Source organism: Triplophysa rosa, linkage group LG19 (assembly GCF_024868665.1).
Source record: "Triplophysa rosa linkage group LG19, Trosa_1v2, whole genome shotgun sequence".
In the NCBI taxonomy this organism is placed as follows: domain Eukaryota; kingdom Metazoa; phylum Chordata; class Actinopteri; order Cypriniformes; family Nemacheilidae; genus Triplophysa; species Triplophysa rosa.
Window position 1 is genome coordinate 2,593,463 of NC_079908.1, and position 20,439 is coordinate 2,613,901.

Sequence of the window (20,439 nt, forward strand, 5' to 3'; positions counted from 1 at the left end):
ACCCAACATTTCCTTACATGCTGTACACTTCATATGAGAGATGCTGCCCTCCACTGGACAGAAATCGCATTCAGGTGTGACTATATCTAATAAAATATATATTATTAACATAAGCATTAAATATCTTCTTTCATTTCAAACATTAACCAACAGTCTTGATTTTACCTGAGACGTATCACCAATATAAAGGGACAAGTCATAAATAAATGAAAGGACTCATATTTAGCTAGCATTATAGTTTATTCTTTTAAAAAAGTGATGGGACCATTCCAAGACTTCTTACACATTTAAATATCTTAATACAAAGCCATATTTACACAAGTGTGCAGGGCTGGGTAAAATCATCCCATCAACAAGGAAAGGAAACCTTTTCCATTTAGAAAAACATAAATATGTCAAAGAGAGAGGCACTTTTAGGTTATGTTTTCCTTGAATAACACTGAATACAAGATGTCTGCATATTCGCCGTCTCCTGCAGTCAGGAGGTAGTGTGTTGAGGTTGTGAAGATATCATCCTCATGCAGGTCCTTCACCGCTCCATGGTACAGTACAATAAAGTTCATGCAATTTAACAGCCCTAATTTTTGGGGGGATAAATAAAAACAAGTCTCTATATGGGCCTACAAATGAATCTCAATGTCACACAAAGTTGCTACACAGATCCTTGGCTTGCTTTCTTCCTGCTAACCGCAGAAAAAATGAAAACAGCACAGGCTCATTTATGAAAACAGCTCATCTGTCGGCCTCGTTTTGTCCTGGCTGTTGTTTGCTTAATTTTGTGTAGAGTAATTATTGTGTGCTTGGTGTTGATCTGAGGCACTTGTGCGGCGTGGAGCAGAAGAACGTTTGTGATGCCTCCTCAGCCAGGACTCTCATTAGTCGACTTAACTGAGTGGGGCCGAGATCACACGTTGAGGATTTCAAACTCGTCCTCTGACTCAAAAAGCTTGTCTGGAGACTCAATGAACTCTATAAAGCAAGCACAGAAGATTATACTTTTAAACACATTTTTAAAATGTGAAAAAAACCATAGGGTCCCATAGGTCATTTTGTTCAATGGGACTGGTTTGGACTGTGAGCATACCATACTAGAATGGATTAAGACCTGAGTGCAAGTTTACAGGGAAAAGCAGTACAGCCTGAAACAGAGTAAAAAGCAATACCTGCTCCTGTGGTCTGCACCTCTGGTTTGGTGGGGGGAACAAACGGAGGCCAGTGAGATGGATGTTTCTCTACCAGCTCAAACATCCGCAAGTTATTCTTCTTGAGGAGCTCCTTTAAAATTCACAGAAGCAAGGTAAAACATACAAAGAGTGCATCGCACATGAACTGCGTGTAAGTGTGGACAACTGGCAGGAACAACATGTCAAAGTTCTACCTGCTGAACCAGGTTACACCAGCTGTCAAAGTCCTCCTCACTCCCAAAGAAAAACCCCTGGTGACAAACACATTTACTGTCATTTGTCTATTAAAACATCTTCCAGCTGCTTCATAGAGGTTGGAGCAGGGAACCTACTTCTCATTCACGGGCAAATTTCCCGAGATGATTTGCTGCCATATTGAAAACGGGTTAAATCTTACACCTGACCTTCAAAACGTGAACATGCGAGAAAGCGCCTCACCAGTGCAACAGAAGGGTCCAGACTAGTGATTTTCATGCGGTGTGGAGTCCTCTGACAGTGATAGCTCTGATCATCCACGGCAATGCCTGATTCAGACTCCACGGCCTGCTGGGTGGTGTGAGGGTCCAGATAGATCAACTCATCATCTGCTCAGGACAAAAACACACAATCAAAGCACAATACCATACATTTCCTGAATAATCATTCTTGTTTGTTTTTATTGCCACAGCTTTCAACAATGTTAAAAAATGCAATGTCATTGCTGAATCCGACATTGCGGGTTCATTATTGAGTGTGCAATTTTACTACTACAAACAATGGCAAGTCATACATGCATTTAGAAGCCAATTATTAAGCCAACTCACCAATAACTCCAATAAAATAATAGGCCAGATTGGGCTTTCCTCCCAAAACGCCACATGACTGAGGCATTTTAAAACACTCCTGGAAAAAGATGACACAAAACATGAAGTACTGAAAATGAAATGAAAATCTCCACAGTCTATTAAAAATGTTCTTGACCAAAAAACCGTGCCACAAAGCTTTCCGAGTCAAGACGTTTGTTTTGTTTTTCTATGCAATTTTTTGATTATTTGAATAAAACCAGCATTCATTGATATGTTAAACTTTTTTGTCCCATAAAAGTTTAGTGTTTTGTCCATTTTGTCCCACATACGTCATATTTTAGGGGATAAACATTGTACAAATATGCCCTCCCAGACTTTTGGCCTCTACTTGTTGATATTTGGATGCAGAACAGAGTCATTATCATTAGTGAGGTTAGAAAATACTTCATAAGTGTTTATTCAACCTATATCATATCTAATCCCATCAAGTTAAAACAACTGTGTCATACTTTGAGGGCCTGAATATAAACAGGGTTGATGTTGTTAATGCCCATCCGAAGAGGAATCACCAGCAGCAGGGGCCTCCAGTCCAAGGGCCCTTGTGATTGATGGCGTCCCTGGCCCTCTGAACAGCTCTGGCCTGACACAGAAACCTCACTCCGGCCGCAGGGACCAGCCCTGGGTCTGCTTTCTAGGCCTGGCTGAAGACACTGTTTCTCTGGTATAGAGTAAGTAGGTGTCGAAATAAATGCAGGGTGGAGATGAGAAGACCGAAATCAAGAATAACAAATAACTCAGGTCAATTACAATTAGGGCTTTCTAGTCTAGAGAAAAAAAACTTACTGATGTCCTCAAGAACAACCGTGTTGTCCATTGACACATACACAGCCAAAGGATTCCAATCGTCAAACAAAGCAAGTTTCCTAAAGGCAAAAGAATGGGAAGTATTAAAGGGACAGTTTGCAACAAAATAAAATTCTGTTTTATTTTTTAACACTCCGTTAAATTTTTTTAACACTTCTGTTTTTATTTTTTAACACTATTTTTTGATTACCAATTTGTTGTGACAAACCTGACATTCTTACATCTATGATAAACAAAATGAGAAGTTGAGTAGACTTTTTAGCCTGCTTTTTTGAAATACTGATGAAAGTACTGATGCAAGTATGCACACGTGAATGAAAGTACATTTACATTTAGTCATTTAGCTGACGCTTTTATCCAAAGCGACTTACAGAGAGTTCAGGGAGCAATAAGCGATATGTCATACAGGAGCAACAACACAATAGGTGCCAATACAAAGTTACTAGTTTCAGCAAAAGCTAGACCAATTGAGAGAAAGAGGGATGGTGTTTTTTTATCTCTCATTTGTCTGTCAAGTATTCACAGAAGAGAGTGGTTTTAAGTAGTTTTTTTAATGTTGTGAGAGATGTGGTTGACCGGACTGAGTTGCGAAGAATGTTCCACCAGGAAGGAGTTGTGAAGGAGAATGAGCGGAAAAGCAATTTACTGCCCTTATGAGAAGGCAATACAAGACGCCGCTGGTTTGCTGAACGCAGGGTTCTTGATCTTGATGGGGTGTAGAAGTGTAGGAGGGTGTGAAAGTATGCCGGTGCAGATCCAGTGGTAGTCCTGTAGGCAAGCATTAGTGACTTGAATCTGATACAGGCTTCAACCGGTAGCCAGTGGAGAGAGATGAAAAGGGGGACCCATTATGGGTTCTAATGCAAAGTACAGCTAATTCTGACACCGTGTTTACACCGGACGCAGTGCGGCGCGACACACAGCTTGTTCTCATGGGAATGTCATGCCGCATCCAGTGTGGACAAATTTTAAAATTATGATGGTTTCTAATGCATTCTACTGTCTCTTGTTGCGTGGCATCAGTGTATCCGGTGTAGACACGGTGTGATGCCTGTCCTTTCTTGAAATGGTATGTATTTGTCATAAATTCAATCATTTTTCTATGTAAAAATAATCATAATCCCACAGACAATTATCATTACAGATAGTATTACCAATATACTGTACATCCCATGAAAGATTTGTCACACACAATGCTTACCAGCACTATGAATAAAACAGTCAGGTTACAAATTTTGAGACAATTTCTGTTAAGTTTCATCAGTGTACACAGTATTGAGAAAAACATTACTTCTCTTACTACTGTCTATATTTGGTATGCAACACTGAAATTTTGATAAAAGCGCTATAGAAATAAAATCTAATTTAATTATTCTTTTGAATTATTTCTGAGATGAACCAATAAAAGTTTAATTCATTACTGACTGTAAATTTAAGTCATTGTTGACTGAAAAATTCCCACAAGTTTTCAATTTGTATAAAATGTATACATTTTTATACAGCTTTATGAGCATGACAAACCCTGGTGATCGTTTGTTTTCACTCTAGAGCTGTGTTTTTGTTCCAAAAAGAAAAATTCATATGGGTTTACAACAACATACCGGTGAGTAAATAATGACCAAAGTGTCATGAACTAAAAACATTAAAACAAGGACACTTGACAATTATACATCATGAACTCAATAAAAAAAATTGTATAAAAAAACTGACTCACTTGAGCACTTGTGCCACTGTATTTGGACCATACCATTCTCCAACAGACTTGCCCTCTCCAACACCCATCTGGGCTACATATATGGAACACAGAACAGACAAAATTCAACACTCACATTGAGAGTCTGTGCTTAACAATGAGATGTACAGTATTTAAACCAACAAGACACTGAAACAGTAGAACAAATAATCGAAATACAATAGGATCCAGGTCACAAAAACAACATGAATTACAGAATGTCTCAGCGTTTGGTATGTTTCCCTGACTTTGCAGAAAATATCAGGTGTGTAATATCACACCTGTCTCTGTCTTTGGCTACGGTCAGATCAGGTGGATGTTAATGCAGAATGTTAATGCAGATCATTCCTGAGAAGTTGTCAGTGTGTCATTTGTTAGAAAGAAGGTGTGTCTAATTCAGTCTCTTAAGCCTGATGAAAATTCCAGAATGTCGTATAGACCACTTAAGTATATACATACAGTATATACTTGATTTTTTTAATATCAATATTATACATGAACATCAATATTTATGTTGTTTTATTTTTTTTACACTTTTATTTAAACATAAAAATACTTTTTAAAATGTGTCCCATGAAAAATACCATATTTTCAATGTGATCTAAGGCTTTTGAATACTGTATTCGCCTCACCCATCTGGTGGATGGAGTAGCAACTATCCTTCTTGTCAAGAAAGCAGTGCAAGATACGGTGGTACTCTTTGGGCTGATGTTTCTCTGGATCCCATCGCCAGTCTAGAACATACAGTGACGTAAAGAATTTAATAAAGCACTTACACCAAAAATGCACGTTTCTTTACAACCAAATGACATCATTATATACTAGGCAGCAGGTGTTTTTCATTTATAGATGCAGACAATAAAATGACTTGGCTTCTCAACGTTTTGTGGCTGGAATGGAATACTATGATCCTAATATAAAACCTAATATTTTATTAGGTCATAGAAATAATCTACAGTATGTTATGATAAATGTTTCCAACAGCAGTGTGCTACACGGTAGGCCTGCTCACTATTAAAAAGAATAACTAGTAAAGTATAACACGCTCCTTTTATCTGGTAGACGTTCATTTACCTCGTCCAAGGTGCCTGCAGAGCAAAGCCTGTGCAAGAATCATCTGTCCACAACGTAGCATGCAGCCCCATCCTGCATCTGATGAAGGGCCTGTTCCTCCTACAGACCACAGACAAATTAAGTGCCCTTCATAGAGTACTGACTCTGAGCTTTTCATCTTGTCAACAGCCCATGATCAAGTCCTGATTTTATTGCGTTTCAGGTCCACTTCACTCGGTCAAGACAAAACACACAAAACCTGGTCTGGTCAGACTTACCTATTGGAGAAAACTTTTTTCTGTATGTAAACCACAGTCTTGATCGCACATCTGAGAGCAGCTCTGCTTTCACTGGAAAAGGTGAAATGAGGAAAGAAAAAGTGAACTTCATCTGAAGAGAAAATTCAATTTTGAGTAGTTTTCATATTTTAATGGCAATTTTTCTTAACTATATGGGCAATTTCTTAAAATGGTTTTAAAATGTCAGTGAAAAAAATGTTGCTTTATTTTTGCCAACGTATGTAAGCAATGTCACCAAAGGTGTGTCCCAAATCGTGCATTATTCTACTATTCCGTAATATAAATAGTGTGAGTAGTGCGTTCACATTGAAAATTTTCAAAAAAAGAAGTGCACTTTAAAGTCCCAGTGAAATTAAAATAGACAATTCTTATTTTTTCATGAAATATTGCAGCGTTTATAGTACATAGCTTATCAATGTAGGTCATTTTCTTTTTAAAATTCATGTACCCTCATAATCTTCAATTAAAATCTGAAAATGCACTTCTGCCCTGAAATGACTATCCATCTCAAATGACGTCAATTAGACGGCTTGGCCGGAGCATTCGTTAACTCCTCCCCTTCAACCGTCAGTCTGCTGCCAGTTTCATTTCAAAATCAATGCAACAGCTGTTTTTACACATCCAATCAATTCGCAGTGAAAAACGCAAGCCACGCCCACTAATTTTCTCCTTTGAAATTCCTTTTCACTTGGAAATGTGTCAGAATACGGAAGTAAAAACAATCGCAACTTCCGGTTCACGGGGACTTTAAGTACCCAGGTGATGCACTTTTTCAACCGAAAATATGAAGTTTGGAATTGTGGACACTTCATGCACTCAACGGTCGCAGTTTCGCTTACGTAGCGGAAGGGAGGCGGGGGCCATTAGATGCTGCTCGAGCAAAACTCCCCTGCAAAGTGATAACGCTTCAGTCTGATGATGACTAAAGTATTGCTGGGCAAAACAGATGAAAACTACATTAAATGTACAATGGACAAATAGATTTTTATTCAGACGCATTGTGCCGTGCGATTGACGTCATTTTCGCTCGTCTGAGAAACCGATGTACTTCCGATTTAGTAGTACATTTAGTATTCCATTTGGGACGATACTACCCTTCTAAAATTTATACACTACATGGTTGAGTGCATAGTGCATTGTTTAAGTGCATAGTGTAGTATGTCATTTGGGACACAGCTCAAGTAACACCACATAAATTCAAATTCATAAGCAAATGCACAAAAATTGATTGAATGTAAAAGATTTCACCAATTTACATAAACTGATTTAAAACAAATTTATATAACAACACTTTTAATAAAGAATTTTTACCTATATTAAAACAAGGCTTTGCACTTTTTATTGTTTCATAGTTGACAGCTCTGTATGAAACATGGCAGCAATTATTTTAAGACACAAACTATATTTTGGTCACAGAAAAAAATGACAATAGTTATGTAAATACTGTCAGTTCCACAACAAGTTGTATGCACAACAACAGCAAGTTAATGAAAACTGTTTTGGATACTAGGATACTATCACATTGTGAACCTTGAGTTTTATGTCACTGTAACCCTTAACAAGTTCTACACAGTTATCTCAGATCTGACTGGTAGAATTGCATTAGGAAAATTGAGGCCTTACTTGTTTTAATATTGTAACACGCTCCCAAAATCCATACTGGCTCATCTGTGTCTGGAAAGTCTTCTAAGAACTCAGACAACACGTTGATTTGATTCTCATACGTGGCTAGAACTGAAATCATAAATGAAAATATCAACTGTCAATGCCTAAGCAGGATGAATGTATGGCGTGCCCATGAAACCTTGATAAAAATGAACATGACCAGAACACCACAAAAATATACTGTATACTGGTGGGTTGGTAGTGGTATAAAAAACTGACCCCGCTGACCAAAGATGTAAGTGATCGTTTCAGATTGTGTGGTACATGTTACAGAATGAGTTACAACTTACACGGTACTCCAATGTATGTTCAAAACTATGGTGCATGCCCAGAAACATGGTGTGATCATGGTACATATGCAAGAAACCATGTGTTAGCATATGTCCACAACCATGGTATTACCATGATACTGTTTTATTAGAGGTGTAACCAGAACACAGTAATCATTTGTAAGGATCAGAAACAAAACAGCAGCAAAGTCAACTCCTGTGGGCAGACAAGTGAACTCTGTTGGTATGAGATCAAAGTAGGATATGCACATAGGCCACTAGAGAACAATGAGAAAACTTGAAACTCAGTTACGAATTTTTTGTAGAAGCCACACAGACAAATCTGACTTAACCGCAGTCGACGCTTTTCTAAACCAAACCATCGCCTTAACATAATCGTGTTATTAAATCGACAAACTGCTCCTGAAATTCTGATTTTTATTTATACATTTCCTACCTGCCTCCATCCTGTGCTGTCATCGGCGTTTAGAGTCAGCGATACAAACACAGCGCGTTGCATTGTGGATAACGATGTTCTCATCCAAGGCATCCTGCTAATGAAAATCATAGTAAAAACGACATTTACCAGTTCTGACAGTGGAGCCCGGAAGTTAGACTTCACCAAAATATTCCATAGCATGCTAGCGCCTGTAGTCTTTTAATTCTCCATCTCTTTGCGTCGTTCATTTGTTTTTCTCGAAGCAGACAAAACGCAGGTTGGAAACGCAGTATTTAATAGTAAACCTTTGATCAGTCACAGTGAGGTATTGATGAAACCTCTTCTGTTCAGAAAGAATGCTATTAAATGGTGTTATTCATTGCAAATGTAATTTGTTTTTATCGGTTTGGTTTATCCTAGCTTGGCTAATCCGCTAGCTAGTATGATCAATCCTCTAGCTTGTACGACCACAAACAAACTATTTTATATTTCAGCTACTTTTAGTAGTTACATGTTGTCTAGAGGTTGCAGATATGCAGTGATTACACCCTTTATGTGACAGTCAAAACTTTATTTCCCAATTTCGTTAAAAAACGTAACTTTACGTAGTAAATGTACAGTCTTGTGTATAGATCTTTTCTGCTGTGTGTTAGATGCATGAAAACCTTCTTAAATACTTGCTCGTATATCAGTAGTTAGGTTAGGATGTATTTATGTTTATATTTTTATTTCAGAATAAAATGCAAGTACATACATGGACAGGGAAAACATTCACATCTGAATTATGATGCAGTGTGATGAAATAACAATAAATGCACAGTATTCAATTAAATTAAATTATCAACAAATAAGGGTTTTATTTATTCTAATTTTAAAGGGGCGTAACTTCAACTTATTTACACATTACATTTTAATAAAATAGTCCTGTGATGTGACAAGTGAATTTTAAAACTACAAATATTTCATGTACTCTTAATATTCCCTTAAAAAATACAATGTAGCGAAACAATATCTGAAAACTTTTTAGGTCAGATATGGTACTGTTATTAACTGCTGTGATGTGTCGTGTCTACCAAATGTTTATGAAATGTGTAATTTACGATTTTTTAACTCACAGACAACCTGTGCACAATGTCCTACGTCTTCATCAGTGACTCCCTGCAGGCCACCGTTCCTCTGTTGCAGGCCTGTATTGATGGTGATCTAACAGACGCAAAACACCTGCTCGAGTCGGGCTTTGACCCCAACACACGGGACTGTCGCGGGCGGACCGGTCTGCATCTGGCTGCCGCTCGGGGAAATGTGGAGATATGTCGTCTGCTGCATAAGTTCGGTGCTGATCTGCTGGCCACTGACTCGCAGGGCAACACGGCACTGCACATGTGTGGACATGTAGATACCATCCAGTTCCTGGTGTCCAACGGCCTCAAGATTGACATCTGGTCAGTGATTTTGTCATGGTACCTTATTTACCAAATTCCACCTAATTTATGTTGTATTCCAAGGTACACTATCAGTCAAAGTTGTAGATTAACTGTAAAGTGATCACAGGTTTTGTAAAGAGATTTATTTGTTTGCATTATTATTTTATCATAAGCATTTATCTACAATACACTGTAACATCCTCCGGAGAGTTGTATAAGGACACAATGAGAATCATGCATAAATCATTTGTTTGTCTTTTATAATAACTTCATTTTTAATGCAGCATTTTGTTTTAAATGTAAACAGCAATCACAATGGAGCAACTCCACTGGTGTTAGCCAAGAGACGCGGCGTGAACAAGGATGCGCTACATCTGCTGGAGGGGCTGGAAGAACAAGAAGTGAAGGGCTTCAACCGCAGCTCACATTCCAGCCTGGAAAAGATGCACATTGCTGAGAATGAAAGGTGAGATTCATCGAATCTTGTGAAATGTCAATGTGAAATACTATCTGGTCACTTTAGCTAAACTTGCTAAACTTCTGTCCATACCTGCTGTTTACCCCTAATGTAGAGTAGGGCTGTGCAATTAATCGAAAATTAATTGTAATCGTCAATTTTGGCCTTCAACAATTACAAAAACAAAATAATCCGAGGTAAAACGATTATTGTGCCACATTCCATTTTGCAAGGATCCTCTCTTTTCTTGTGGTATAAATCCACAGCGCACCCCTTTCCTTACAGTGGTTCAGCTGTGCTATTTCTTTACATTTATTTTTCAGTTGAATTCACAGTTTAAAAGCAAAGTTATTTATTTTCTATGTTGTTTTAAAAGTTAATGAGTAATCGTGTTAAATAATCGGGATCTCAATATTGGCCAAAATAATCGTGATTATGTTTTTTGTCATAATCGAGCAGCCCTAATGTAGAGGTCACTTTACTCCAACTCTTTCCAAAATGTCCAATGTGCAATATGATCATTTTACATACTTTACTTTATAGTCGTATTTATTTTTCTGTTGTTTCTGTACTTGCCCTTTTCAATTTATCTTCAAAACAGATCACTTTAATACTGCTTTTTATATTTTTTGCAGAGTTTAACCTTATGTTATTATGTGCACTATTCAAATGCTGTTTGTATTTGTGTAGAATGCAGGAAGATATACTGCCAAAATGTGCATTACACAGAGCACACTGAAATGACTTTTCATTTTTGCATTGACACGTGAACCAGAATCAATACCAGCCACACTTTTTAACATCTACTTGACTTGTTTTCTATAAGAATTAAACACAACTGTCTGATGAGGTCATGGGATGAAAAAGTAGTCTGTTTGATAAGTGTCCCTGCTTGTATCTCGTGCAGTGCCATGGAAAATCACTCTCTTCTCAACCCGCACTTGCATCACAGCGATGGCGTGCTGTCCAGCTTCCGGACCACATGGCAGGAGTTTGTGGAGGATCTTGGTTTCTGGAGAGTTATTTTGCTTCTGCTTGTTATCGCCCTGCTGTCACTTGGAATCGCATATTATGTTAGTGGGGTGTTACCATTCACTTCTAATCAGCTGGAGCTGGTGCACTAAGCTAACAACATTTTAACAACATTATGAACACTTAAACGCATAATAATGATTTTGATCTTTCATTATCTGATGATTGTTTCTACATTTACTGTTGTGTAACCGCACTTTTCCTACCCACATATATTAAGTAACTGAATAAAAAAACACAGTTGTGTATAATATTGTAAATAGATCTTTTAATGTGCTTCAAAATTATCGCTTTTATTATCTTTATGTTCAAAAAGATCCTTCTATTGTGTTGTGCATTTGCTTGTTTCTGTTTAAATGAACCCGCAATTGTTATGTCCAGTTTTTTAATGGTCCGAGAGCATTATTCCTATTTAATTTATTTCATTTTTACATGAAAATGTAATGCTGCAAGAAGTGTGTTCATGAACCTTACCTTACCTTACATTACAATTTCCAGCAAGAAATGTCTTTTTTAAATAAAAAAACTGAAAGAATGGTTAATTGTCCAAGTTATTTTTGTTTGTAATACATCATGGGCACAGCGCCTCCTGGCGGCGGTCGAGGGTTTAATGGGAGTGTGACGTCACTGTGTTTGATCGCGTCTGGTCTGCACTGATGTGAGAGTCAGTCAGTCAGTTAGCCAGCCTTTTATTTTCACTCTCTTTAAATATGGTCTAAATACAAAATCATGAATCTCCGTGGTGTTTTTCAAGATTTCAACCCCAGGTAAGCTGTGGCGTGTTAGGTAAACGGCGAACACGTATGCTTTGGTTTTATAACGTTAACAATTACTTTGTTAGCTTAGCGGCTAATGTTCACTTTCCAGGCCTGTTGGGTTTGTCTTAGCTTAGTTTCTTGGCCTTATGTGAAATTGACCAGTCAATTAAACATGCTTTAACATCAAGTCCTTTAACGTTTGCCGGTAACACTTTAACTGTAAGCATTGACATGTAAACAAATCCTGCCGCTGTAAACATGTCTATTGCCTTTATGTTCCCCATACAAGCATTAGCAATGATGCCACTCTGATACTTTCTTTTAAGTCAAAGTGCGATTAAGCCCTTGTGGTTTTGGCAAAAGTAATCTAAGTTTGATAAATCTGAATACTGTACATGTCTCTGGTTACTGTTTGACTGTATGTGTGTTATTTTTGCAGTAAGTTCCTGATCTATGCATGCTTGCTGCTCTTCTCTGTACTGCTGTCACTGAGGTTAGATGGCATCATCCAGTGGAGCTACTGGGCGGTGTTTGCACCCATCTGGCTCTGGAAACTCATGGTCATCATTGGGGCAGCTGTGGGCACTGGGGTGTGGGCTCATAACCCACAATACAGGTCAGTCTGACATCAGTCTCAAATATATTGGATTTCTTAACGCACGATTCTTAACCATCCATGCATATGAATCCAAATAAAACAGGCAACAACAGTGCCTTTGTTTCATCATTTCTGCTGCACCTGAAACTTTAGTTTGGCTAGACTTTTAATAAATACCCAAACAGATATTTAGGCATTATTTTAGGCTACCATTGTAATGCAAAAATAAGTAACATTGGAATACAACACTGGGATACAATATGGTCTTGAGGGTAATGTTGACCCCTAGCCCCCTTATAAAATCACCACCCTACAATGTTTTTTTCCCTGTTTTTTGTCCAATATTACTTTTCACTTACAATGTCACATTATGAAAGCAGTTTTATGTTGACTGTTACTTGCATTGTCCTGTGATGTTTATGATCCAGTATGTTGTGTTCTTCAGGGCTGAAGGAGAGACCTGCGTGGAGTTTAAGGCCATGCTGATCGCTGTGGGCATCCACCTGCTCCTGCTCACCTTTGAGGTTCTGGTGTGTGACCGTGTGGAAAGGGGTTCACACTTCTGGCTTTTAGTCTTCATGCCTCTCTTCTTCGTCTCGCCAGTTTCTGTGGCAGCGTGTGTGTGGGGATTCAGACACGATCGATCACTTGAGGTATTCGTTTTGGAGCTGCAAGATTTGTCTTATCAGATCATTGTTGTCCTCTGTCCGGTGCTTATTTAAAAATAGTCCTGATAATTGTTTTAAACTCTATTCCTCTTTTTGTTTTTGTCAGCTGGAGATTCTCTGCTCTGTAAATATTCTGCAGTTCATTTTTATCGCATTACGACTGGATAAGATCATCAGCTGGCCGTGGTTGGTAAGGACATCAATTAAACTTATTTTACTGAGTCATCTGCAGTCGATTACTTTGTTATTTGAGCTGCGTGCAGTTTACATGAGTAAGAACAACACTTTTTTCTTCGCTAGGTGGTGTGCGTGCCGTTGTGGATTCTCATGTCCTTCTTGTGTCTGGTCGTGCTCTATTACATCGTCTGGTCAGTGCTCTTCCTGCGCTCCATGGATGTTATTGCTGAGCAACGGCGTACTCACATCACCATGGCGCTCAGCTGGATGACCATTGTTGTGCCCCTGCTTACCTTTGAGGTTCGATCCCAACACCATTCATTGATGTTGCTAAAACGTGACAGTGGTGCTAAAAATAGCCAGCATGTCTTGTGGGTGTTTGGATGTTAGTGTGATGAAATTGTGGGTGTTTTGCTCTTAATGGATTTGTTTGTCCAGAAATGAAAATTCTGTGATGATTTACCAACCTTGTGTTGTTTTTAACTCGTCTGAATATTTAAGATGATTTTTTATATACTGTGTAAAATTATTGGCAACCATATACAATTTCATTCCTAGCTAATGTTCGTATCAAGACAATTGTATGGGTGTGAAATGACATGAGTTTGAGTAAATGATGACAGAATATCATGATGACCTGTCTTTTTAAAACTGCAATCATTAACTTTTGCTTCTTTATCGCCATAAACGCCATTTTAAACATAGAATTGGATGTTATTTTCTTTACGTGGGCTGTGCTTTGGCACTGCTGGTTGCATGGATGAATATGTTTTCTATGATCACCGTATCAGAGCGGATCTATCATTGTACATCAATGTGACTGCGAAAAGTACATCCTACAAGGCATATGTCTTAAGAAAATGTCATCTGACCAAGTAATATATCTGCCATTTTTGTTCTGACCAGATGAAAACGTAAAAGTTTTGATTAAAAAGTGTTTTAATCGTTTAGGTACTTGCCCAGTAATTGAACTTACAGATTTTAGCGTTAAGAATGCAAATATTATGTGCAGGTGTAACCAAAGTGTGACATTCATCAGTGTTTGTGTTTTCAGATTCTCCTTGTCCACAAGCTGGATGGTCATTATAACTCCAACTACGTCCCAGTGTTTGTGCCTCTCTGGGTGTCTTTGGTAACTCTAATGGTGACCACGTTTGGTCAGAAAGGAGGCAATCACTGTATGTAACAGTTACCCTACATCAGTCTTATAAGTGTCTCTTTAAGTGGCTTTTTCTTTGAAAGGTTTTTTATTTTAGCTGGCTATTAAAAATACCAATAATAGTCATTACTGAATAGTTCAGTACTGTTTATAATAAGTCAGATTGTGAACTGTTGAAGTTATGAGTAATTCTTTGCTATTTGTGAGTTATAAACTACTCACACTAGAATACTCTAGAATTGGATGTTGCTGTTTGCTTTGTAATGTTTGTCACATTCTGCCGTAGACTTAATCAAACCCTGTTCCATGTTGTTGTGTAGGAATTCAAAATGTTGTCTAATTTCTCTCTAATTAATTGTCAGGGTGGTTTGGAATTCGCAAAGACTTCTGCCAGTTTCTCCTTGAACTTTTCCCCTTCCTAAGGGAATATGGCAACATCTCCTACGATTTACACCATGAGGATTCTGATGTGTCCGAAGAGATGCCCATTCACGAAGCACCAAAAATCGCTCCAATGTTTCGCAAAAAGATGGGCGTGGTGATCACCCAAAGTCCTGGCAAATACTTTGTGCCACCGCCCAAACTGTGCATCGACATGCCAGACTAACATTCAGACCTTGGTCATCGTTTGACTGTTCATGAACAGTGAGAAAAACATAGCACTATGCACTGGGGTCCACTTCAGGACGCACCGTTAAAGAAGAGAAATGTAATCCTGCTACAAAGATGCTTCTTCTGAGCTCCTGTTTGTTGAGCTAAGCTCAAATCGAGCGGATATCTATTTGACTCTTCTTAGCCATTTTGTATTTGTAAATCATAGCCTTGTGTTTCAATCTCAGTAAACTCCAGCTGCATAGATGGGACCTATTTCCCTCAGGAGTGGATTGTTTGAACTTTTCGGACAACTCTGTCGATGAACTTGCAAAGAGACATTCTCATCTGTAGATAAAAGCGTGGTTTTTTATGGCCAGGTGGAGATGTCTTTTTATTGGATTTCAAATCCATATATACCGTAGTCTGTCAGATATTCATCTGTCAGTCCTAACTAGCATCTAATTTGCACCAACTAGCTTTGTTGATGTTTGCTCTTATACTGCAGTATATTTCTCGCAATATGTGGCAGTCCTTCATTTTCACTGTGATTGCAGCTTTTAGGGTTGAAGAAAGTCGTTCATATAAAAATCTTTTTAAGCAGTTGATGTCAACTTGATAGGCTGCTATCATATGTGAAAGAAGCTTTCCAATGAAAATGGTTGGTCAAGGTTGTGGTCTTCTGTTTTTTTCAGTTTTAACTAGGACTCCCAAACTTGTGGACAAACTGTAATTGGACTTCGGGATGGGCCACAGGAGTACAGTATAGTTTCATACAGTTTAATCAAATAGACCCTGTATTGTGAAATTGGTACATAATTATTCATCTGTCTTTGTGTGAGATAATAATAACCACTACCTGACAGGACCTGTTATTACTGTGTATTTCCTAGCAAGGTAGAACCATGAATTGAGTTGGCATTTTACAGTAACCGTAAGCACTGATTTTGGACCAACTCATTTGGACCCATTTAGTGTAAAATGACTAAATGAAACATTTTAATCCCTTTTTAAATTTATTCAATTGTTTATTCAGGTGTTGCATTACATTTCCCATCCTATCTAAATCAGAAAAGTTTTGTTTCAGAACATCTTCGTAGCTGTCATGCCAGAGAATAAGACATTTGCTTTGGTTCAGTGGCTGCTTTTTAGGAGACAAATAATTTAGCCCCTTTCTCAGCTGGTCTGAGTAAACAGCCATAATGTATCTTTGTAGATGTGGACCAATATCACAGTTTTACATGTCCCCCAAAGTACACATTCACCATTCGTCGTTCATTGTGTCCATTCCTTTGTAAAGGCAAGACATACTGTAGCTTTCAACAGTGCCTCTCATTAAAATCTCATTTGTTATGGAAATGTTGTATGATTTTTTTTCACTTTATTTTTGGTGATCATTTAATGTTGTCAAATTTAGAGTTTCTCACAAAATTATTCAATGTAATAATTATTGTTAATTTTATGACATAAAAAAGATGCTCCTGCAATAACAGGAAATCTCCCTTTGTAGTGTCATTGAAGTCTTGAATCTTGGCATCAAAATAATGTGTCAAGGATTTTTGACCTTTGGTCATTTATTTTGCATTAGGTCATTTATTAACCAATACAGTGTATGCGGTGTTCAACAATATAATGAACAGATGGCCTGCTGGCCCGGGTCAAGTTTCAGAAAAACTATGGCTAGTTGATCAATTCGTCACAACAGAACAACTATAGAACTCACATTTATTTTTTGTTAATATTTTACAAGAAAATGCATTATATGCAGATTCTAAAGTGTATAGGCCTATCTAGCCACCTCTAAAAAGGTCAATGATTTTCCTTTGGAAATGATTTGTGATGGTCCTGAAAGCATCATAAAGAATGGGATAAATATTTTGTGGCTTTTGCCATTGTTGCCCAAAGGGTGTGTTTATGAATGCTGTGGAGATACATTGCACAAATTTGTTGTATTACAGCCAGAAAAATACATAATGTATTATGTTTTTAAACTATAAAACAATGTTTAATTTTTGTGGTGGGATCGCTGAAAACGTTGGCAGGAAAATATTTTAGTGTAAAGGAAAGTACACTCTAGTTGAGATAAGTTAGTGTTATTGTCATTCAATCGCCACAAAAAAAATATGTATTATATCACTACTTTAATGACATTAGTTGTCAGAGAAAAAAAATACGTTATTAAATAATAAATACATTTACATAAATTCCAGAGACTTAAAGCAATTAATACAATGTGAAAATGTTGGTATGTAATTAGGTAAATCTTTGATGGTGGCGGATCAGCGGCGGTCTCGATGACGCAATAGCGGTGTTCTACCACACGAGGAGCTGCGCAGACTGATCTACGTATGACATAAAAGTACTGCGAGAGCTAAGCGACAGCGATGTGCCCTCGCGGTACTCTGATGTCATACCACGATCGGTCTGCGCAGCGCCGCGTGAAGTCGAACACTGAGCGCGCGACTCCACCCAAAGGCACAAAACAAGTTGACGAGCGCAGCGCGAGTCATGGCGTCCGAGAGGATCTCTTGAAGAACAAACTCTGGACAAAGTCTCACGAAAAGCATGCAACGACATCTCGACGAGCGTTTTAACCGTTTGTAACCTACATAAGTAACAAAAAAGTCGACTTTGCGAAGTAGTCATGGTCGCAAAGCGTCGAATGTGACTGCGGTGGAGTTTGAAGCTAACTGAGCGCTGCTAACCCGAGAGTTCGAGGACAGTTTCACGGACAGTGTAAATATAGTGTAAATATACTATTATAGAGAATTTAAATACGTAATAGGAAACGTAAGCGCTGTTTAAGTGTCTATTTGAGAGTTCATTCGCCGTGTAGCTTGTCTGTGGACGGTTGGAGATGGCTCAATCGCCGGTACCTGTTCAAGTTCCTGGAATGCAGGTGAGTTTGTGTGGAAAGGTAACGCAAGGCCATCATCAGCAATATTATTTTACATTTATCACTGTACACTCAAATCACAACTTTATAGTCAGTGCCATGAATTCTTGTTTAATTTGAACAGTTTACAGATAGTTTAAAACTGAAATTATCATGTTATTGCTATTTTCTGGACATTACAGATTGTTTTGTTTTGACCATGCTCCTTGATATTGCTTGGGGTACTAATACCATGGATCATGAATATAATATAGTTGCTGTGGTAATACTATCTGATACATCGCAACATTATAGTCATCACTGGTGCTTTATGTAAGTGAAATGTTTTATTTGTGATCTCTTTTATGGCTTTACCTTTATATGGGAGACTATAAACGTTGTTTACTTATGACTATGAAAATATTAATCAATGTGTATTACAGATCAAAATACAACCCGTTTTTATAAGTTAAACTAGACATTTGCTCTTGCAATCTGATTTCATTTTAATATATAAAATGTTTCTTATTAAATCCCATTATTAAATAATTAAGCAACTTTAGTAATAAAACAATGTATGTTTATGCATTCATCTTTTTTACAGTATACTGTCTGTCATTACATGAGTGGGTAATGAGTAATAGTAATTAACTTTTGTTTAGTATTTTGAATGTTTGGAATGAGGCGTGTATGTTTGTGTATATTGATCTGTATACACATGGCAAAGTTTGTACTCATGGGCTGCTGAATTGAAGTCTGGATCAGTCTACATTGGACAGGTCTATATTTGGATATCTTTGTGCACCTGGTCTAATGATGGAGCAGATATTTGTCTATGAGGCGGCACCTGCTCCCTAAAGGTGTGCCAACATTCTCTCATTTTCCCTTCCCTCTTTTTAAAGCATAATGGGCAGCAAAAAGCAGACCTAGGACAGTGATGAACTCCATCTGTACTGTGCCTTTTTGGTGTGGCAACAAGAAATCGCCTCCATTGCAGCACAGGAAGTGTGACTGCGGTTTCGTCGTCTTGTGGCCAATGTCACAGATTCACACTGATAGATATTTGGATACAGAACCAAAAACTCAGTTTGGGTAATGGGACAACAGAGCTTTAACTGTGTTCCTTTTTTAAACTAGGCAGTTCGAAAGGTCACTGTAACAGTGTAGCTGATCATGTGGTCCTTCATTGAAAATAACATGCTCTTTGATTTCTTTACTATGACAACTGAACGGAAAACTGCGTTGCTGGGCTGTATTGTTAATCATTATGCACAACAGATGTCCCGCCGCTGGGATACTTCACTTATTAACATAGCACTTGTGAGGTGCCTATTTAATGTTTATTTTGTGTGTTCAGCGAGGTTCGAAGTTCAGTGTCTTCTTTAAATAGGCCATACAGTTGTCCAGTCATAGTGTTTACGCTTCAGAGCCATTAGGAATGTTGGGCTGGAGCGTAGTGTCTGGGTGTGGCCTGTGAGGAAGTGTTTCGTGCGCTAGTTTCTCATAGTTGGCCCCTGAGTCAGCTAGACGCAGGTGCAGCGAAAGCTGATAAGACCCTGCAGTAGTAACACAATGCAGGGTGCTTGTTGTGTGGATTGTACCCATGAGCACTTGCTATGCTGTTTTCTTAATTGTGCTGATTTGTTGTCAGTTTATAGGTTTGAATAGTACATCAGAAGAGGAAATTTACCCATCTGATAATTCTAGTGGGGTACATGGACGACTCCCTTGTGTCTTGTTAACAAACAGCCTAGTCATTAATGCGCCAAAGTGTGTGCATCATTTTTATCAGAAGGGGACAGACCCATGTGCCGCCAGTGAAGCAGGATATAGCTTGTCACTGCTACCCCACCCAATCTGACTAAAGCGTGTTTGAGGTGCCCGTTTGCTGTATTGCTGCCTTTTAGGTTCTGTTCATACTGCAGCTGATTGTAGACAAAGTCAGATTTTCTTACAAAATCCACATTCAAATCCAGATCCGGTTCAGTGTAAAAATGCCTTCAGGGCTCTAGACTAACACTTGAGAGAGGTGGCACTGGTGCTACCAAGTTATTCAGTTGGTGGCACCAGCCCTTAATTTGATAGCACCAGAGTCGTGGGGTGAGATAAGAAAAAAGAATCACTAAAACTTCATTAAAATATATTTAATACATTAATAAATCAATTAGAAATTAATACAAATCATTGTTTATGATTGAATAATTTTTATTGTATATGTAAACTCTCTTTCAACACTTTACCATATATAAAGCACATCTTTCTTAAAGTTACTTTCTTCCTTTATTTGTTGTGAACAACTCCTATAAGAGAACACGGTTCCTTTAATATCAGTGAGTGTTTTGGGCCCGTCCTTTGTTGTTTGATGAACATTATAAACAGAGATCTTTATTATGCTTTGCAGTATTGTTAG

General features: G+C 38.0%; 4 protein-coding genes across 5 annotated transcripts in view; 3 read left to right on the forward strand and 1 right to left on the reverse strand.

The window, feature by feature from the left end:
- Window positions 1-221: 221 nt before the first annotated feature.
- Window positions 222-8,364, reverse strand: atg4a (autophagy related 4A, cysteine peptidase). The gene is made up of 13 exons (XM_057361066.1): window positions 8,309-8,364; window positions 7,541-7,651; window positions 5,897-5,968; window positions 5,640-5,738; window positions 5,198-5,299; window positions 4,548-4,620; window positions 2,813-2,892; window positions 2,479-2,687; window positions 1,988-2,066; window positions 1,623-1,768; window positions 1,379-1,435; window positions 1,164-1,275; window positions 222-969 (listed from the first exon to the last, which is right to left on the reverse strand). Exons 1-13 carry the CDS (start codon window positions 8,316-8,318, stop codon window positions 905-907), a joined length of 1,215 nt encoding a protein of 404 aa, XP_057217049.1. The 5' UTR covers window positions 8,319-8,364; the 3' UTR covers window positions 222-904.
- A 129-nt stretch (window positions 8,365-8,493) lies between these two features.
- On the forward strand, window positions 8,494-11,750 carry ankrd46a (ankyrin repeat domain 46a). Of its 2 annotated transcripts, none has more exons than XM_057361001.1 (4): window positions 8,494-8,615; window positions 9,408-9,732; window positions 10,022-10,180; window positions 11,079-11,750. In XM_057361001.1, the coding sequence occupies exons 2-4, from the start codon at window positions 9,422-9,424 to the stop codon at window positions 11,293-11,295; spliced, it is 687 nt and encodes a 228-aa protein (XP_057216984.1). In that variant the 5' UTR covers window positions 8,494-8,615; window positions 9,408-9,421; the 3' UTR covers window positions 11,296-11,750. The 2 variants fall into 2 exon arrangements, with proteins under 2 accessions (XP_057216984.1, XP_057216985.1); XM_057361002.1 differs by having other exon boundaries at window positions 8,494-8,567.
- Window positions 11,751-11,821: 71 nt separating this feature from the next.
- On the forward strand, window positions 11,822-16,629 carry tmem185 (transmembrane protein 185). Its single transcript, XM_057361000.1, has 7 exons — window positions 11,822-11,970; window positions 12,401-12,577; window positions 13,005-13,212; window positions 13,334-13,417; window positions 13,528-13,704; window positions 14,459-14,582; window positions 14,926-16,629. Exons 1-7 carry the CDS (start codon window positions 11,933-11,935, stop codon window positions 15,168-15,170), a joined length of 1,053 nt encoding a protein of 350 aa, XP_057216983.1. The 5' UTR covers window positions 11,822-11,932; the 3' UTR covers window positions 15,171-16,629.
- A 1,001-nt stretch (window positions 16,630-17,630) lies between these two features.
- Window positions 17,631-20,439, forward strand: part of stk26 (serine/threonine protein kinase 26) — a 39,674-nt gene continuing 36,865 nt past the window's right edge. The window contains exon 1 of the mRNA XM_057360582.1: window positions 17,631-18,053. Within this exon, the coding sequence (XP_057216565.1) occupies window positions 18,012-18,053 (42 nt within the window). The 5' untranslated portion in view covers window positions 17,631-18,011. The remainder of the gene's footprint in view (window positions 18,054-20,439) is intronic.